The 12,454-nt window shown below is 45.2% G+C and overlaps 1 protein-coding gene across 1 annotated transcript; it reads left to right on the top strand.

Annotated features, from left to right (window-relative positions):
- Window positions 1-9,977: 9,977 nt before the first annotated feature.
- LOC121291883 (claudin-3-like) lies at window positions 9,978-11,090 on the top strand. The gene has a single exon (XM_041213531.1). It carries the CDS (start codon window positions 9,978-9,980, stop codon window positions 10,608-10,610), a length of 633 nt encoding a protein of 210 aa, XP_041069465.1. The 3' UTR covers window positions 10,611-11,090.
- The last annotated feature ends 1,364 nt before the right edge of the window (window positions 11,091-12,454 follow it).

The raw sequence follows: 12,454 nt of genomic DNA, 5'->3' as shown, positions 1-12,454 counted from the left end.
TTCAGTTGAGAACTGAGAAACAAGCAGTCTGGCTGGCTTACATGTGACTCCAGACCCACAGCAATGTGGTTGACTCTTTAACTGCCCCCTGAAATGAACCAGCAAACCACTCAGTTGAAGGGCAATAAATGCTGGTGCTTGGCAGTGATTCTCAATCCCCATGAAGAGAGTAAAGGAAAGTAAAATCAGAGCGGGCCGTCACCTATGTGACTTCATTGTCGTGTCAACTAATGCCATTCAGATGAAAGCTGAACTGCTGTGTGTCTCCACTTCTGTTTCAGGATTTCAGCACCTGCAGTGATTTCCTTTATTATTCACAGTAAGAAACTGACCCACTCAACTTACCCCTCTAGCAGTACCGACTGCCTGGACATAACTTCCACCTTACTACTACATTAACCAACATAGCGACAGTATAAGCCGGGTGGCTTTGAGAGCAGAAGGAGTGAAGCTGAAAATCATCTGACCCCTGCATTTGCTTATATTTTCCTTACCACTGAGAGGGAGGGGATGGATCGTCTTCAGAGGGTTTCTGTAAATTTGCAGCTTTTACTGCTTTTTGTGTGTGCTGAGGAAGTGGGGAATGTCAGTATTAGTACTTTGCCATCCTAGGCACCTAGGATCAGCATCAGACATGCCCACATCACTAATACTCCCAACTTCAAATAGCAGAGTACCCCCTACTGCGGAGAAGAGCCAGGAGCCTAACCCATAGCTTCAGAGAAAGTTGACCTTCTTGGTCATACAAAGGGACAACTAAGAGGAGACCTCGTAGAGGTCTGTATGATATTATGTAGTACGGTTACAATGTAAACCCAAAGTTAAATTATTCCAGCGCAAGAGACGAAGTAGTGAGTAATGAAACGTAAATTCAGAACTAATTTCAGGAGGTTTTCCAACTATTGATCAGCATAAGGAATAGAATTTTGGGTAGGGCGAGGGAGACAAAAGCCTTGGAATCATTGATGAAGCATGTGATAGATGGACTGTGGGGTCTTTCAGGAGCAATGAGCTGCCTCAGGCCCTCCTTCTGCAGTATCTGCTTTGTGATCTTCTCGAGCATGAGCATTTACATTTCCCAAACCAGCCATCCCTCTGACCACTCTCTTGAGAAGTGGATGATTTTCCCTGATATTAACTGAGGGAAATAATGTTGTAGACATAAAAACATAAGAAATAGGAGCAGGAGTATGGCCCGGTCAAACCTGCTCTGCCATTCAATTCAGTCGTGACTGAACATCTACATCAACTTCACTTTCCTGCTCTATTCTCCATAGGTCTTATTGCCCTTAGCACCATATAAATGGTGGCTGCAAGAGCAGTTCAGAGGCTGGGAATTCTGCAGAGAGTAACTCACCGCCCAACTCTCCAAAGCCTGTCCACCATCTACAAGTCACAAGTCAGGAGTATGATGGAACATTCTCCACTTGCCTGGGTGGGTGCAGCTGCAACAACACTCAAGAAGTTTGACACCGTCCAGGACAAAGCAGCCCCCCTTGATCAGCACCCCTTGCGCTGCCTTAAACAGTCATTCCTTCCACCACTGACACTCAGTGGTAGCAGTGTGCACCATCTACAAGATGCACTGCAGCAACTCACCAAGGCTCCTTCCAAACCCACGACCGCTAAAATCTAGAAGGACAAGGGCAGCAGACATATGGGAACACTACCAACTGCAAGTTCCCCTCCAAGCCACTCACCATCCTGCCTTGGAAACATATCACTGTTCCTTCACTGAAGCTAGGTCAAAATCCTGGAACTCCCTCCCAGCAGCACTGTGGGTGTACCTACACCACATGGACTGCAGCGGTTCAAGAAGGTGGCTCATCACCCCCTTCTGAAGGGCAATTAGGGACGAGCAATAAAAATGTTGGCCTAGCCAGCGATTGCCACATCTTGTAAAATAATAAAAAAAAGGCCCAAAAGCCTATCAGTCTCAGTCTTGAATATAGTCAATGATTGAACATCCATTTTAGGGTAGAGAATCCCAATTTCAGTATCTGCTAATGATGAGGGATTTTTCACAGTTGTTTTCCTGTGGAGCAGGGAGCAGGCTGCCCAGCGTCATTTAGCACAGGCAATAGCCAGAGAAATCCTTCATCCATCAGCCTGAGTTTAATTTGAGTCTAAATACCACCAAGTCCCAAGTCATCTTCACTCTTAATGGTTGACTGAATACAAGTTGTTCATCTGGGAACAGATTGTCCAACTATAAAGGAGAAGATACGGATGAAAGATTAATTGTGTCAGCTAGGAACAGGGTGTTCAATGACTAACTACAAATTAGCAGAGATAGATGAATGGCTTACACTCTTTGCTTGGGTTAGTTGTTACGGCAACAAGGGTCATGTTAATTTTCTCCCTTACCACCTTGTTTGTGCATCTCACAATCAACTATGGCCTCTGGACCAAACTATTGAAGAAACTTTGTAATGAATGTCCCACCATGGGAAAAAGTAGTCAGGCAGATATATGAAGAAGCTGCTGGCTTATGACAAAAGGTTGATAGATTGTCTATTCGGCCCAATAATTTAACATCAATTTAAATAGCTTGGGGGTAACTGTCCACTGTTGCATTCTGCAGGACAGCATCTGGACCAATCAGAGTCCGCTTGCCAACCAATCAGCACCCTATTCCCACGCAGTACAAACTGTTGTTCCCTTTGAGATTTGACATTCTTGTGATTCTGCCCTGATGAGTTTAAAATGAAAAGATTCAACAACAACGCAACAATAATCAAGTTCTCTACTACCAAACGACTATTAACATAAAGTAAGACTTGCTTTTACATACAGCTTTATCACATGTCTCAGATATGTCATAAAACATTTGGAATACAAAGCATCGGATTGAAGTGTGATTACTCTAATTTATACAGTTAAACTCTTCTGAACACTTCAAGATCCCACAATCAATGAGATGAATGCCCAATTTGTTAAGGAAGGGATATTAGCTAGGACATTGGGATCCCTACATGATAACCCAAGTGGATCGCTTAAACTTCACCTGAACAATTAGACAGAATCTTAGTTGCCATCTCTTTTGAAGGAAGGCACTTTCCAACAAAGCAGTGAGTTTGGTTCCCTAACACTCTGCCTCAAATCAGGGAACCACGACCTCAGTAGCTTAGTGAGTGAATCAGGCTTAAAACCAGATCAAGGAGACCAGCAAGTCCTTGGTCCATATTACTGTGGTGTTAAGATAAAAAGCAAAATACTGCAGATGCTGGAAATCTGAAACAAAAACAGAAAATGCTGGAAAAACTCAGCAGCTCTTGCAGCACCTTTGGAGAGAGAAACACAGTTAACGTTTCGAGTCCGAATGACTCTTCTTCAGAGCTACAGAGAAGTTAAAATATGATAGAATTTATACTGTTGTAGGGGGTTGGAGCAGGCAAAGCAGGTTAGAAGGCCAGCAATAGGGCTAAGAGAGATAAACAAAGATGTCATGGACACAAGACAATGGGAGTGTTAATGGTAGTGGTGAAGGCTAAGGAAAGATCTGATGGTGGCATAAAGATAAGAAAACAGAATTTGTTAATAGCAGAACAAGGGTCAGCACTCTGTGAATTAGCGGAGGATGATCCTTTGAATGCAGAGGCTGGTGGGGTGAAAACTGAGGACAAGGTGGACCCTATCATGGTTCTGGGAGGGAGGGGAGGGGATGATGGCAAAGCATGGGAGATGGGTCAGACCACGATTGAAGGCCCTGTCAATCAAAGTGAGGGGAAACCTCAGTTAAGGAAGCATGAAGACATGTCAGAAGCATTGTTTTGGAAAGTGGCATCATCAGAACAGATGCGATGGAGGTGAAGGAACTGAGAGAATGGATTGGAGTCCTTACAGGAATCGGGGTGTGAGGAGCTCCTATCTCCTTCCTACCTTCTTCCCAAAATTGACAAAAGGACTGACCCACTGTGTCAGCCTGTTCCTGCCCCACGGGACTCATTTCTTCCTATCTTGACTCCTTTCCCTTTCCCCTTATCCAGTCTCTTCCTACTATAGTCATGATTCCTTTGATGTCCAACAACATATTAACAATTTCCAGTTTCTTGGCCTTAACTGCCTCCTCTTCAGTATGGAAGTCAAAATCCCTCTACATTCCCATCCCGCACCAGATGGTCTGAGGGCTCTCTGCTTCTTCCTTGAACAGAGGTCTGAACAATCCCCATCCACCACCACTCTCCTGCGTCTGGCTGAACTTGTTCTCTCACTGAACAACTTCTCCTTTAACCTGTCTCACTTCCTCCAAATAAAAGGTGTGGCTATGGGTACCTGCATGGGCCCCAGTTATGCCTGTCTCTTTATGGGGTATGCGGAACATTCCTTATTCCAGTCCTACTCAGCGCCCCCCCTTCCACAATTCTTTTTTGGTACATCGATGATTGTTTCGGTGCTGCTTCATGCTCTTGTCTGGACCTGGAAAGATTTATCGATTTTGCTTCCAATTTCCACCTCTCTATCACCTTCACATGATCCACTTCCAACACTTCCCTTCCCTTCATTGACCTCCCTGTCTCCATTTCTGGTGATAGACTGTCTAGCAATGTTACATGCCCACTGACTCTCACAGCTACCTCAGCTATAGCCGTCACAACCCTAGGGCATCACTGCTGGAGTTCCTGAAGGTAGTGTCCTAGGGTCAAACATTTTTAGCTGCTTCATTAATGACCTTCCATCTATCATAAGGTCAGAAGTGAGGATGTTCATCGATGATTGCAAAATGTTCAACACCACTCGCAACACCTCAGCTAGTAGTCCATGCCCATATGCAATAAAGCACTGGACAACAGTCAGGCTTGAGCTGATAAACAGCAGTAACAGTTGCACCATACAAGTGCCAGGCAATGACCATCTTCAGAAGAAAGTACTTAACCATCTCCCCTTGACATTCAATGGCATTACCATCACTGGATCCCTCACCAGCAATGGGAGTTAACATTGGCCAGCGAAAGTCAGAGTTTGGGAATTATGCTGTGAGTAAATCGCCTCTGGACTCCTCAAAACCCTGTCTGCCAGCTACAAGGAACAAGTCAGGGATGTGACAGGATGCTCTCCACTTGCCTTGATGAGCATGGCTTCAACAACTCAATACTATACAGGACAAAGCATCACCACTTGCTCAGCATTCCATTCACAACCTTAAACATTAACTCTCTCGACCACTGATGCATAGTGACAGCAGCGAGTACCATATACAAGATGCACTGCAGGAACTCATGAAGGCTCCTTTGACAGCACCTTCCAAACCCACAACCACTACAATTTAGCAGGACAAGGGCGGCAGATGCGTGGGAACACCATCAACTGCAGGTTCCCTTCCAAGCCACTCACCATCCTGACTTGGAACTATATTGTCATTCCTTCGAACTCCTTCCTGGAATTCCCTTCCTCATAGGACTATAGGTGTACCTACACCAGATGGACTGCAACAATTCAAGAAGGCAGCTCACCACCACCTTCTCAAGGGCAATTAGGGATGGGCAACAAATGCTGGTGTAGCCAACAACACTCACATCTTATGAAAGAATGAAAAACAATACTCAACTGTGATACTCTCAATATTTGATTAGCACCCACTCATGCACAAGGAATGCCACCTGGTGAAACCTAAGTGAAGACTGTTGATATCCGTAAAGTTGCATCTTAAGCAAGGAACTTAAGGGAAAATAGAGTTGTCTTGGAGGCAGTACATTGAATTAGATTGGTTCCTGGGATGAAAGCGTTGCCCTATGATGAGAGACTGAGAAAATTGGGCTTAGTTTCTGGAGTTTATAAGAATGAGAGGCGATCTCACTGAAACATCAAAAATGTTGAAGGGACTTGACAGGCTAGACACTGATAGAAAACAAAAACAAAAACAGAATTACCTGGAAAAACTCAGCAGGTCTGGCAGCATCGGCGGAGAAGAAAAGAGTTGACGTTTCGAGTCCTCATGACCCTTCCAGACACTGATAGGTTGTTTCCTCTGGCTGGGGAATCTAGAAAACAAGGGAACAGAATACGGATAAGAGGTTGATCATTCAGGGCTAAGATGAGGAGGAATCTTTCTTTGCTGAGAGATTTGGAATTCTCTACCCCAGAGGGTTATGGATGCTCCACTGTTTAGTAAATTTAGGACTGGGACAGATGGATTTTTGATCTCTCAGGAAATCATGGGATATAGGGAGCTGGTGGAAAGTGGAGTTGAGGCAGAAGACCAGCTATGATTGTATGGAATGACATAGCAGACTAGAGGGCCTGTATGGTCTAAATGGTCTACTCCTGCTGCTGTATCTTACGCTCTTAAGACCCAACATCTTAAGGATAAGAGGGAAAATTTATAGTTAACCTGTCAAATTGAATATATTTTAGTAATAAGTCTTTTCCACCAATATTTGAAGTCATCTTCCAAAGAGCTTGGGAGAAGATGCATGAAAATAAGCCACTCAGGCTATTAAGTTATCTGTGGGGTGATGGTGGCATTGTAGTAATGTCACTGGCCTGGTAATCTAGAGACTCCAGGCCACTGTTCTGAAGATATGGGTTCAAATCCCACTGTAGCAAGCCGATAGAATTTGAATTCAGTTAATATAATCTGGAACTTAAAAATCTTAGTTATGGTGAAGCTATCATCAATATTTGTGAAGGTCCACTAATGTCTCTTAAGAAAATCTAATGGTCCCTAAGGAAATCTGCTGTCCTTACCCTGGTCTGGCCTACATTGTGACTCTAGGTCCACAGCAATGTGGTTGACTCTTAACTGCCCTCTGAAATGGCTCCAGACAACTGGGATGGGCAACAAATGCTGGCCTTGCCAGTGATGGCCACATCCTGTGAAAGAATAAAGGGAAAAAAAACATCATGTAATGTCTTTATGCCCAAAATCTCCTCTGCGACTGAGCTATTGTAACATTTCCTGTACTGGATGATGGCTATTCCCAAAGTCAACAATAACCAGGGTAAAAGCTTGTGGGTTGCCAATTTATAATCACTTCCATTGTTTCTCTTCTTTTAACTTTGCACAAACTAGCACACTTTGTCCAGTCCATCAATTACTATCTCCTTTCTTTTAAAACACTCAAACTTTAACTGCCGTGGTGTGGTACTGAGCCACACTGCTCACATGTTTAATTACAGATCTATTGATGTGTTAGATGACCTTAGCCAAGGTGCTGGTAGGGATTTTGTTATTGGCTTGCATGTTGCTAATTGAGAAAATAGCAAGCCAGCAGTTTTCTCATTGCTGCTCATTGTACCATATGGGGCAGGGGGAAAGGAAGCATTGATATAGTGATGGGCCCAGGTTAATCCTCTGGGGACATGGGTTCAAATCCCACCACAGCAGCTGGTAGACCTTAAATTCAGTTAATAAACCTGGAATTGAAAGCTAGTCTCCATAATGGTGGCCATGATAACTATCATTGTAAAAGCCCATCTGTTTCAATCATTTCCTTTTTCGGGAAGAAAATCTGCCATCCTTACCTGGTCTGGCCTACATGTGACTCCAGATCCACAGCAATGTGGTTGACTCTTAACTGCTCTCTTAAATGGCCTAGCGAGCCATTCAGTTCAAGGGTAATTAGCGAAGGGCCAAAATTGCTGGCCTTGCCAGCGATGCCCACATCCCATGACAAAACATAGAGAAAAGAATGAAAGGAATATTTATGCAGAAGCCCATTAAGATCTTGATTGCTCAGGTATGATGCTGTAATGACTGAATAACCTACAAATATTTACTAGGCTCATTCGGTAAAGTAACCATTTGAGCAAGGGGCCAGAGCCCAGTTGGCACCATTCTTCTCTGTCATTATATGTGGAGGGGCGAACATTAAGAAATCATACATTTTAAGCATGATGTTATTTTTCTAAAATAAGAAGTTTATTCTCCGAGATCTTTCTTCACAGTTCATTTTTTTATACCGAGAGAATATGTTTGTGACCATCCTCTGGCTTGGGTCAGCTACATTTGTATTTATTCCTTCAGTATGCTGACTACACAAGGAAACAATGCTTCGCTTGTGGTGTTGTTGTTAACGCAAGCACAGGAGTCAGAATCAGTGGCGGATGTGACAGGGGCACCCTAGACTAATGATCACGGCTGTATTCACACAGTGGTCACATACATTGTCTCTTCACTGTGGCTCGTTTGTCAATGGTTGCTCATTAACCTCTGTGGTACAAAGATTTCCATCTCTTCACACTCTGTTGGCTTTGAGCCATGTGGCAGTGTGCTTCATGGTGGAGTTCCAGCCCGTGACCCCTTGGGCCAAATTTTCCAGCAGCCAACACCTTTGGTCTCAGACACTGAAACCTTCCCCCTCCTCCATCCTCCTGTAGGTAGGCAGAAATGGGATGCAGCGAACATGCACAGCCCAATAGGTGCCCATATAAGCATGGCATTGACGCTGGCCATGCCCGCCTGTTCCCAGCATCACCCACTGCAATCTTAAGTTTCAGGAGAGAGGGTAATGGCCAATCGGGAGGGGCGGGGGGGGGGGGGGTGGCGGTGGTGGAGGGGGCGTGGAATCTGACAGACAGAGAGGCATGAGGCTTCACAAAGTTGTGCACTTGGATGGGTAACAAGGGAGCAGAAGGAACATTGTGTAGCTCTGGCCTTTTACTCTAGTGAATAAGAGGACAGGAGTGAAGGCAGGATGATTTGTCACGGCAACCCCTTCTATTTAATTAAAAAAAAAGGTTATTCATCCCACAAGTGGGGGAGATGCGGGTTATTGAGATGTCAGATTGCCTTTGAAATACACGACTGACGTAAATGTGTGTGAGGGAACGCCAGGCTGCCTCACTCCTATGTTGGGCTTCCTTGAACGATTGGTAGCTGGTGGTGGTGGAGGGGAGCTCTGGAATCTCCAGGGTGGTGAACGCTTCTCGGAATTTCTCAGCAATCCCTTATCTTGAAGCAGAGGAAAAATAAATTAAGGCTGGGAAAAGTCACGTCATCAGTGGCTTCTGCTCGGGTTTGAGAAAGAAATAAACGTCGGCAGGCAAAATAGAGGTAGAGAGAGAGAGAGAGAGGGACCCACATAAAACAACCCTCAGTGAGACCTCTTCAAGGCGGACTCTGGATTCAGGGAAACACATTTGAAAAGACATCAGATCTTTCCTAAGTCACCCGAAGAGTGTATGGGAAGGAACTAGGTTTAGGATAACTTCACTGCAGTAGATGAGGAGTGGGGAGATTAAAAGACAGAATTTGTTTTTTAGAAAAAGCATGGCATGAAGACTCTACAGTGAGAAGCCTCCCCGAGACTTCAGGAGACTGAAGAATCAGATATTGTTGGATCAAATTGGACAAGTGTCAGGAAGAACCCCACATTCCCTCCTGGCTGCAGACTCTACACAGTTGAACGGATCAACCCATCGCCGCCTCCAGGCGGTCATCAGTCAAAGTGCAGCTAACGCCGAGTTACATATGGATTACAGTGAAGAGTGAAAGGTCTGTGGAACATAGACACCCAGAGGAGAAGGTGCCTCGGGCATTAACTCTTAACCTGAGACCCTGGGTTAAAAACAAAATCATTGCCTGAACTTAAACATTTTGACTTATTCTTTTTAAAAGAGTGAATTACTCTTCCTGCGAAGATTTACGCGAAATTCTTGACAGCCCAGCTCTGCAAAAATGCTCATTCTGGACGAATATACTCGTTTCTGGAGGTGAGATCAGCCAAGGGAGCAACAGCTAAATACTGCGGGTGCTGGAGATCTGAAATATATTAAAAAAAAACCCCAGAAAGTGAAGGAAAAACTCACTCGGTCTGTGGAGAGAGGAGCTGAGCTAACGTTTCTCAAGCCTAACATCGTCGTCTATTTGGCTTTAAGAAAGCGAAGATTTTCTTTTTCAAAAAGCGTTGAGAATCGGGCTTTTTTTTGCCTTTCAGAGGTTGAGTTGGGTGCTCAGTGGGACACCTGAAAGAGGAATTTGATTTGGTTGCTGTACCCAGGACATATTCCTACAAAACAAAGAGAAGGGAGGCAGGATGGAGTCTGTCATGCTTGAGATCGCTGGCCTCTTCCTCTCTGTGAATGGGTTGATTTGTGTTATCCTGACCTGCACATTGCCCCTGTGGAAGGTGCCCGCTTTCCAAGGGGCCAGTATCCTGACCGCCCAGCAGACCATGGAGGGGCTGTGGATGGACTGCATGTGGCAGAGCACGGGCGAGCTGGTCTGCAACACCTTCGACTCCATGCTGATCCTGAGCCAGGAGCTCCAATTGGCGCGGGCACTGACCACCACGGCGGGGGTGCTGGGGGCCTTGGGCATCCTGGTGAGCATTGTTGGGGCTAGCTGGACCAAGCTGGTCAAGAGCGTGCCCTGCAAGGGCCGGCTCATCTCGGCCGCTGGCTTCATCTTCACGGTGACGGGGATTCTGCAGCTGGTCCCCGTGGCTTGTTACGCCAGGAACATCATCAGGGATTTCCACAGCGTATCCATTCCCGATGCTGTCAAGAGGGAGCTGGGGCCATCCTTGTACATCGGCATGGTGGCTGGCGTCCTCTTCATTGCTGCCAGCGGGCTTCTGTGGAGCTCCTGTTACAGATCGAGAACACAGACAACTCCAACACGTTATGCTCGTGGGCAAGCAGTTTACAGTGAGAGCCATTATGTGTAGAGAAATGGCACAGAAATTGGGCTACCTTCTAACTGAAGAGTATTGGAGATTAACAGTCAACAATGTGGAAGTTGAGGGATCCTTAATTGTAAAACTATTGTAATCCTATATTGTCTACTTAGCTTTTCAGTCATATATAGACAGATAGATAGATATATAAAAGTTTATAATCTGGTTTAAGCTAAATAGCAATCAGAATGTCTAATTAAATGCATCTCAGCGATTCAGTACAGCTCACAACTTAGTAAAAAACATATTTAATATAGGCTTCTTAGCGGTAGAGGTTTGAAAGTGCAGGCAGCAGAGTCTCTTTCTGATTTTAGCACACTCAAATAGATTATGTTAAGCAATTTAATTATTAGGCCAAGTCTATCTGTAGAGCACAGGAACTCAGGTAGCTCATTCCCAGAACAGGGGCACCGTCTCAGAATAAGAGGCAGGCCATTTAGGATCAAGTTGAGGAGGAATTTCTTCACTCAGAGGGTGGTGAATCCTTTGGAATTCTCGGTCCCAGAGGGCTGTGGAGATTCGATCGTTGAGCATGTTCAAGACTGAGATTGACAGATTTCGAGATATTAAAGGTATCAAGGGATATGGGGACAGTGCAGGAAATTGGCATTGAGGTGGAAGGTCAGCCAAGGTCTGGTTGGATGGCAGAGCAGGCTCGAAGGGCTGAATGACCTATTGCTACTTCAATGTTCCTCTGTTCCACCATTCAATGGAATTGTGGTTAACTTGTATCCCACTCCACATACCACACCTTGATCCTTAACCTTTTATACCTTGCCTAACAAAAAAAACAATCTATCAGCCTCAGTGGCTATTCTGCCTGTAGGGTCTCAACCTAGATTGATGGGGACAACATAGGGGATCCCGGTGTTAGACTGTTGGAACTTCAGACCAAGGCTACACTTTTAGTTTGTAAATGAGGAGATGGTGGTACAGTGGTAATGTCACTAGATTAGTGACCCGAGAGGCCCAAGCTAATGTTCTGGGGACTTGGGTTCAAATCCCACCACAATTCAATTAATAAATCTGGAATATAAAGCTAGTCTCAGTAATGGTGACCGTGAAGCTATCATCAATTGTTGCGAAAACCCATCTGGTTCACTAATGCCCTTTAGGGAAGGAAATCTGCTGTCCAACATGTGACCCCAGGCCCAAAGAAATGGGTTTGACTCTTAACTGCCCACTGAAATGTCAACTCAGTTCAAGGGCAATTAGGGATGGGCAACAAATGCTGACCTTGCCAGTGCCACCCACATCCCATGAAAGGAAAAATAATCTGGCTTTGACAAAAGTCTGGATTCCCCAGAGAGAACAATCTCACACTTTGCACTAAGTAGACTAAAATAGTTGGAAGTGGTCATTATCAGTGCTATCAAGCAACACTTGCTTAGCAATAACCTGCTCACTGATGCTCAGTTTGGGTTCCACCAGGGCCACTCAGCTCCTGACCTCATTACAGTCTTGGCCCAAACATGGGCAAAAGAGCTGAACTCCGGAAGTGAGGTGAGAGTGACTGTCCTTGTCATCAAGGCCGCATTTGACCGAGTGTGGCATCAAGGAGCCCGAGCAAAACTGGAGTCAATGGGAATCAGGGGGAAAACTCCTCTGGTTGGAGTCATACCCAGCACAAAGGAAGATGGTTGTGGTTGTTGGAGGTCAATCATCTCAACTCCAGGACATCACTGCAGGAGTTCCTCAGGGTAGTGTCCTCGGCCCAACCATCTTCAGCTGCTTCAACAATGACCTTCCTTCCACCATAAGGTCAGAAATGGGGATGTTCGCTGATGATTGCACAATGATCAGCACCATTTGCGAATCATCAGATGAAGCAGTCC

This window comes from Carcharodon carcharias, chromosome 19 (genome assembly GCF_017639515.1).
Source record: "Carcharodon carcharias isolate sCarCar2 chromosome 19, sCarCar2.pri, whole genome shotgun sequence".
Taxonomy (NCBI): Eukaryota; Metazoa; Chordata; class Chondrichthyes; order Lamniformes; family Lamnidae; genus Carcharodon; species Carcharodon carcharias.
This window is presented reverse-complemented; position numbering and strand designations above follow the sequence as displayed.

Bases quoted from the DNA above. Each gene is read 5' to 3' on its own strand.
- LOC121291883 (XM_041213531.1), top strand. From the start codon at position 9,978: ATGGAGTCTGTCATGCTTGAGATCGCTGGCCTCTTCCTCTCTGTGAAT.